Here is an 8,455-nt window from a genome sequence, read left to right on the forward strand (position 1 = left end):
TCTTTTACCTGAAGGTCAGATTACTGGCTTTGAAGTTGAAATGTAGCCCCGGGGTTAGAGTATTTTAACTGCATATCTCCCCCTCTTTCAATGGTATATCAAAGCAATGAGGGGCACCAACCATATACATTATAGAAAAAGATGAGCGAGTGGGTGGAACAGAGAGATCCAAGTATCCCTCCACCCAGCAGCTTGTTAAGAACTACATTCCAGGGCCCACTTTAAGTCTGAACTCAGCCCCTTAGTGACCTCTCTGAGGTTAGGAGTTGCCATAAAGTAAATCCCGGTACTGCAGGTGACCACCAAATGACAGAGATGGCTAATATACAATTCACACTGACCCAAGTAGTCTCAACAGCAACCTTGATCYTTGTTTAGACCAGTGCCCAGGAACTTGGAGAACAAACAGAGATAGGATGGTATTTAATAAGCTTCCTGGCCTTGGAGGGGCAGATTGTTGCGAGCTCTTCTAAGTATCACACCACTCTCACTTGTCTGTTAAATCCTCTAAAATTACAGTCATCTTCATCTTGTCTTTCATCCAGCATTTCGTCACATAGATCTATGATTCCTAACAATCTAATGGAAATAGAGATGAGGTTAACAGTAGACCTGCACACATTCAAACATAAAGTACAAAATATAAAGATGTCATACATTTATTTGTTAAAACAATCTATAAATTAGTCAGAAGCCAGAAAMACATTTTTTAATTTTGTACTCTTGCGTTAACCATCTATGGTTTCACAGGGCTGATGATACCTCAAAGTGTCCAGTACTGTTCTGGACAACTCAAACGACTCTAAATTCCCTCACAATGTGACACCAGAGAGAGCAGACGTAAAGCAGCGTCATATCAAGCCTCTCAGACAAAGRCATATCAGGACAGCTTTTGTCAGTCTGTCCTTGTTCAGCTGCAGAAGGAAAGCAACCCAAGGAGCATAGAGTAAAAAATATGTGGCATGACTTACACAATATCTTTTCTATCGGTACATTGTGTGCTGACCTTCAAATGAAATCAATCTTGTATCTGAGGTAGAGAACTCTGAGGAGCAGGACTGTTAAATATAATTAGGTTTATTATATTCTCCAACCTGTTGCTCCACAGCTAATCAACACACACTGAAAAGACAGTTACTGTATACCATTTGAATACACCATTGTCTTTTGTTAATTAATCACAAAAGATACAGTAATCAATAATAGCTAATAATAATCAATAATTTGCAATAATTAAATGCTTAAGTTGAACTCACTATTAGTTTTTTTAATCAAACATAAAACACAGCTACATTTGTAGAACGACAACTGTCAAAATCGAATTGTATAGAAATGTAACGTAGTGCATCAGTTAAGAAAAATACTCCTGCCTTAACTGAACATCTGCCAATGTACTGAACACCTTCCCATGTCAATTTGAGGGGTACTGTACTATCTAAACGGTAGATAGATGATAAATAAATGTACTTTTCTGACAGACCAGAAGTAGTTTAGGAGAAGTAAAGAAAAGATTGCCTACATCCTAACTGTGGTCACAACAAACCTGGTCTGCTTATGGGAAAACACAGATGATGTGTTAAGGAAAAGCACCAGAGAGAGGGGGTATCTGCCCAGAGGTTTACCTATCAACAACAGGTGGCTGATCCATGGTACTTCTTACTTCATACCCTACCTACATCATCATCAGAACCAGGGCACAATTACGGTACAGTAGCTCTGTCATCATCTATAAAAGGCACAACTTATCTTTATCGTAGAGACATAGTGACCACTCACTCACTGTCTACTATACATCCATATCATGATATTTTACAGAGGTAAAGGGATCAGGAAAACGTCATCTTTTCAAACATGACTTCCTGCACTCCAACATTGGTGTCTTTGTTCTGCAGCTTACATAAATAAGCAGTCATAAATCGGTTCTTCACAAAGTAATTGATCTACCAMTATTAAATATTAGATACATTATTTGTGGATGTCTTCTGAAAGTCATAGGACCTGATATGGTTTAAGGTATGCTAATAGAAGGAAAGTCATCTATAGCCTCTTTGCTCAAGGGCTTGTTTGGTTTGAAATCCAAAAGGAAATCCTCAGAAGAGATAATGGTCACACTTTATTTGGATAGTCTGGTCATACTATCAACAAACTATCTGTTGATAAGCAACTGCTTGCTAAGGATACGGTTAGGATTAGGTGTAGAATAAGGGTTAAGTTTAGGGTTAGGATAAGAGTTAGGGTTAGTAGATAGCTACTTTAAATGTTACTGATAGTCTGTATATAGTCTGTAGAGCTACAAATGGACTATCCAAATAAAGTGTTACCGAGATATCTGTATTAATAACATGCTGGCCCTATCAATGCGTTGTGAAAAAAAAAGTATGTAAAGAATTACACCTGTAAAACTCATTCTAACAAACAACACCAATATCGGCATGACTGGCAATAATAGCCTGTTCTCTGCAGCTACAGTTGTGCCATTTTGTCTTTCTCCCAAAAATGCCACGACCCTTTCCCAGCAAATGATTCCAATGGGAACATTACTCAAAGAAGATAAATTCCATAGCATTACAGCATTTACAGAATGGAAAGTGAAGCTGCAAAAAGTGATTCAGGACAATACAGACTCCACAAAAATCTCTGTCAATTTCCCATTGCACAACTTTTGAGTTTTTAGAATAATATAATCAAAAAGAAAATATCAAAACATTGTATAGTAAGTCGCTCTGGATAAGAGCGTCTGCTAAATGACTTAAATGTAATGTAATAGTAATACTCTGTGACGTAAACCAGAGTGTGGTTATGTTACTGTGGTAATTGTTATCCTAGTAACTTTTTGTGTTGGTTTTTACATCAAATAAATACAAAACCTAACTGTCTGATAGGATATGGTTGTTTTTAATCTGGTGATGCTCAAGGAATTCTGAGGTCTCCTCTGCAATCTGTCCTGGGATGCGGAAGTCGATGGGAATGGGTTGAGGGGGCTGGGCCAGGGGCCGGCAGGCCTCTCCCTTGGGGCTGGAGGTGCTGTGGGAGTCCTGGGGATCCAGGTTGCAGCCAGTGCCCTGGAGGAACTGCAGGAAATTCTCCTCTATGGATCCCTCACGGCTGGGCAGTCGGTCCTCCTCTTCTGTTGCCCGGCGGAACAGGCAAGGCACATGCTTGCCAAGCTCCTCGCGGATCTGCCGGTTCAGACAACCGTAGAAGAAAGGGTTGGAGGTGAAGCAGAAGTAGCCGATCCAGGTGACCACCTCCTCCAGGGGGGCCAGCGTGGCTGGAGGGCTAGAGGCCAGAGCTGAGTACAGATGGAAGGAGAAGTAGGGCAACCAGCAGCACAGGAACTGTCCTCCCACTGCTGCTAAAACTGCTGCCGCCTTGCCCCCTCCGAATGTGCGGTGAGGGGTGTCGCGCCCCAACCCTGTCCCCGTGCCCGTTCCTGAGCTGGTCACCATGGTGGAGCGGCTGCTGAGCGACTCGGAGCGCCGGCGGCGGGGCGTGTCCATCCAGGTGGGCAGAGGCCCATGATGCATTGCCGCAACACGCGCCACCTTGAACATGCTGCAGTACACCACCAGGATGACCAGCAGCGGGCACAGAAAGTACACCAATGTGAACAGGACCATGAAGGCCATGCGGTTCGACCCACCCCCCGTCCAGTGCAAGGAGCAGCGCCTGTGACTCTGAGCTGGGGGTGAGGGGACACCCTCACCCCCTCCCCCAACTCCAACACCCTCCAGAAAAGGAGTCCTCCCGCCCTGTAAGGCCCAGGCCAGCAGCGGCAGGGCGGACATGGCCAGGGCTTTGACCCATATCCCCACCAGGACTGAGGCCACCAGGCCCAGGGTCATCTTCACCTCGTAGCGCATGGGGTGGATGATGTAGTAGTAGCGCTCCACGTTGATGGCTGAGATGGAGAGGATGGCGGCGGTGACCAGGCACACACTGAGGAAGAGGTAGCTCCGGCACAGGGCTTCYCCAAAGAAGGCCCTGCCTGAGAGCATGCCCAGGGGCATCAGCACCAGGGCTGCCAGTAGGTCCACCAGGCACAGGTGGAAGACAAAGGCAAACTTACGGAGCTGTGGGGCCTTGGCGATCACAGCCATTACGGCCCCGTTGCCCACCACGGCCAGCAGGTCCATGAGCAGCATGGCGAGCAGTGCTAGTGACTGGGACAAAGCCCCGCTCTCAGGTGACTCAGAGGCTGAGGTGTTGGGCATGGGCTGTGAGAAGGGGAGGGAGGAGTTCCACAACGGCTCCATCGGATGGCGGGACAAGGTAGACAGAGGGTGTCAATCACAGGCCCATCACCCATCCTTCACAGCCAGGGAGCAGGGCCAGGAACCAGAGGCCCAGTCTGGGAGGAGGTCAGATAGCAGCAGCTCTGTAAAAGGGGCCTGTGAGCCTGGGTCATCCTGGGAATGCTCAACCTCCCTTAATAACCTCCTCAGAAATGCAGGCCTTCTCCTAGGAACAGAGAGAAGTAGAATGAAGGACATTAGCTAATGCAATTCACAATGGCTGACACAGGACAATAGAACAATGTAACTGTTTTTGTGCCGATGGACGTGGTTTTATGAGATAATCCTAACACAAACTCTGTCAGAGCTCTATGGCAACCAGTATCATTTTAAGATTAATTCATTAGGGTGACAGTTTGTAAAATTCTTATCAACTCAAATCTGTGAGAAACTAATCCAAAGGCAATACATTAATCCAAAACCAGTGTTTGAAGGGACTAATTCCTAATTAATTTCTGATGAAAGGAGAGGACATTTTGCAATGTGTTTTCAACATGTTGAAGACAATCTCTGTGTATTGTGTAAATTGAACCACTATGCAACATTTTGAGATTGAATAAGAGAGTAAACCACACCCTTGGCTTTATGGCTCCTGTTTAGTGTCAAGCTACAATGTACCTGTAGTGTTTTATAAACACTATTTTCCCCAAATAAACCTCCCAGTGGGAGTCCCAATCGATTTATACAGCAACATATGATGGTGCATTAGAGTCTTCCATTGTCAGAAAAGTGCACTATTTTTATTTGATTAATGCCCCAGGCCTGCCCCGGTTGAACCGGGTTAGCGTTGATTGCATTCATTTTGGAACCGGGCTGCCTCCCGGGCTTGAGTCAGGTGCCCCGTGTGGGCCGACGGCGAAGTTGGCTCAAAACAAAAGTGATGTAGGCCTAGGTTAAGCACGTGGACTAATTAATAGGATTCTGTGTTTTCACATGCAAGGGTGATTGCTTTGATAACAAAGCTTTATCTGCTTTCCCAATGAAAATTTGTTAGAATTTTAAAACATATACTTAATTGAAAATGTTTCTGAATGATGCAGCGTGCTGCCTGCCTTGTTGACAACATAACAGAGCAGCACAGATTACTGTTAGATTTGAGAAGGGCGTTCCTCCCTCACCGCTTTAGCCCGTTCACGTCACGGGCCATAGCCCGGTGGACTTAATTGAAGTCCCTCATTGTGCAATCCCCCCACTTTGACTGTTGAGTGACAGACTCAACTCAAGCACACCTGTCAACTTTGGCCACACCCACAGCCCTCAGCTATGAAACCTGCTACTAAAACCGACCAATACACTTTGATTTGATTTATGAATTTGATATTCTTGTTATTCTGGTTGTCTTCTAAGTCTGTGGTTATGTTGAGTTGTAGCCTAATAATTCTGATTGTATCCATTTAGCACAGTCGTACTTCCTGACACAGTATCTCATGACTCTGTTTTTCAGCTGTCCCATAATGCACTGTATGCATTTGCAGAGTACACAGCACTGGAAAAAGGTGTCTTTAGAATGACACTCTATCCTATGTATTCCTGCCCCTTTCCCTTCTTCTTCCGCCTCCTCTTTATCCTCTTCCTTCCCATCCTCCTCATCCCCCACTCCAATACAATGATAATTGCTTTTCTTCCATACTCTGGGGCTCTTTTTTCTCAACAATATCACATACAGTTTAGGCCTATGTGCTATAGGTCTGGTCTTGATATGTGCTGTAGGTCTGSTKMRYKWWWMRYKMASCAGACCTACAGCACATATCAAGACCAGACCTATAGCACATAGGCCTAAACTGTATGTGATATTGTTGAGAAAAAAGAGCCCCAGAGTATGGAAGAAAAGCAATGCTGTGTACTCTGCAAGTGCATACAGTGCATGTTGGGACAACACATCTATTACATTCCCAGTCTAAAGGGACCAACCCATGCCCAACATTACAACACCATGTTACAGTATCAAGACTTGATCACATAATATATTCTACATTCAAGGAGGATTAGAGGAGGAAGATAGAACTACAAATAAAGAGAGAGAGGGATGGAGAGAGAGACAGAGAGAGAYACAGAAACCCACAGTGTACCTGGATCAGGGCAGGTTTTGTGATGATGTAGCCTGCTGTCTGTCCTGCTCTTTAAGGATATAAAGCTGGTTGGTTAGCTCCCAGTGCTGGGATGCAGGATAGACATCAGTCAGCCGCATGCGTTGTGTATGGTGCTGACTGCTGCTATGGCACTCCCCTTCTTTATCAGCCTGCTCCTCTTTTCCTCCTCTGCCTTTGCCTCGTCTTTTGGTTATTTTCCGGATGAGGGTAGCTGTGTTGACAGTGATAGATTTAAGGGGATGAGAGAGAGAGAAAAAAGAAAAGGAGCAAATGTTGTCTCCCTCCACTTGCTAATGTAAACCGCACACTCACACACATATAAACTCACTCTCTCCCTCTCTCTTGCACACTCACACAGAGTGACTGCAGAGATGGAGAGGAAGGCAGAGGCATAGGCATAGGACCAGAGCCACTCTCTCTGCTGGGTCTTAGTGCCCCTGAAGTTTGGCTATCATTTTTATTTTGCAAACAGAGGGTTAAATGTTAAATTAATGGAGATAAATAGAGAAAAACAGCATGGCTTATTTAGATGTTGGGTTTTTGTTTTGTTTCTCGGGACAAAAGAAAAATATGTTTTTTTTCATAAACGCTCCAATACACAAAAAACTTAGCCCAGAGTCTTTGACATCTTGACTCCAGGTGACCTTTTGTTGTGTCACCTCTCTCATGGTTTATCAATCCCATTTAAACACACCTCTATGGAACATACCCACATGCCCCAAAAACATTTACTCAACCTGTCTTGTGAAGAAATGTTTCAATAATTACAGAGGGAAAAGGAATCAGTGTGAAGATCACCATAAAGTAGAACCTGGTACTCCCCCCAAGCTACCCCTGCCCCCCCCCCCCCCCCAGGTCTGTACATTTAGACACTGGTGGTTTCAAATGGTAGATATGGCTAATACATACGATTCACACTGACCCAAGTAGTCTCGACAACAACCTTGATTAATCTTTTGACCAGTGCCCAGGGACTTGGAGAACGAACAGTGATAGGATGATATTTAACAAGCTTCCTGGCCTTGGAGGGACAGATTGTTGCAAACTCTTCTGAGTATCACACCACTCTCACTTGTGCACAGGTTTCTGTCTGTTAAATCCTCAAATTACAGTTGTCTTCGCCTTGTCTTTCATCCAACATTTCTTCACATTTGAGCAAATCTACACTTTCTTGCAAGCTAATGGAAGTAGAGATGAGCCATCCCAAATAACTTTCCTAATGGAGAGAGCAAGGTTAACAGGAGACCAGCACACAAGAACATATACATTTATTTGTTAAACCAATCAATAAACAAGTCAGAAGCCAGAAAGGAAAAAAGTTAAATGTTGTACAGAATCTACCAATAAAAATCTCTGATTCCTCTCACATGATGGTTTTTACTGAGACAAAGAGGCATTAATTAGCTCAGGTCCTCAGTTAAGGCATCAGCACCCATTCCATCCAGACCATCATACTGGGATAACACAGCAGCATTAGTCTCAAGTTGCCACGGTGATCTTCGCTGAAATGAGGAAGACAGTGGCTGATGGACGTTTTCATAAACACTCCCTCTCATTGCACTGCCAGATCATCTCCACTCCACTGTCTATGGGAGACAATGAAATGGAGACCCTGCCAGGCAATATTTCTCAATGCTATGAGTCTACAGCTGCTGCTGGGTTCTAAGTGCTTTTCATTTGCGTTTAAAGGATGCAGATGCTCATTCATGCACATTAGCATTTATGTAATTCGCACCCTAGTTTTCAACTCCCCTAAATTTGAATTTGTACTCTGGCTGGTACAATCATGGCACTGATGACACCAGTCTATTGCCAGCAAAGGTCGGATCATATTGAAATACATTGATATTACTTTTACATTTCATATGGGAATACTTGAAAGGCCAGATAATGCTCAGCATTGTATCCTCTGATGACAACAGAATGGAAATGCATCATAATGTTCTGCATTGTCATAATAACCCGATGCTAACATAATTATGTGATCTAATCATCTGATGATGGTTGCACCCGTCTCTCTTCCTGTTGAACTACTTTCATCATGTCATCACTCTAAACACAAAACAAGCC

At 44.0% G+C, this 8,455-nt stretch overlaps 1 protein-coding gene across 1 annotated transcript; it reads right to left on the reverse strand.

The window, feature by feature from the left end:
- Positions 1 to 643: 643 nt before the first annotated feature.
- LOC111967065 (G-protein coupled receptor 61-like) lies at positions 644 to 6,735 on the reverse strand. Its single transcript, XM_023991967.2, has 2 exons — positions 6,365 to 6,735; positions 644 to 4,461 (listed from the first exon to the last, which is right to left on the reverse strand). Exon 2 carries the CDS (start codon positions 4,254 to 4,256, stop codon positions 2,868 to 2,870), a length of 1,389 nt encoding a protein of 462 aa, XP_023847735.1. The 5' UTR covers positions 4,257 to 4,461; positions 6,365 to 6,735; the 3' UTR covers positions 644 to 2,867.
- Positions 6,736 to 8,455: the final 1,720 nt, after the last annotated feature.

Source organism: Salvelinus sp. IW2-2015, linkage group LG1 (genome assembly GCF_002910315.2).
Source record: "Salvelinus sp. IW2-2015 linkage group LG1, ASM291031v2, whole genome shotgun sequence".
NCBI lineage: Eukaryota > Metazoa > Chordata > Actinopteri > Salmoniformes > Salmonidae > Salvelinus > Salvelinus sp. IW2-2015.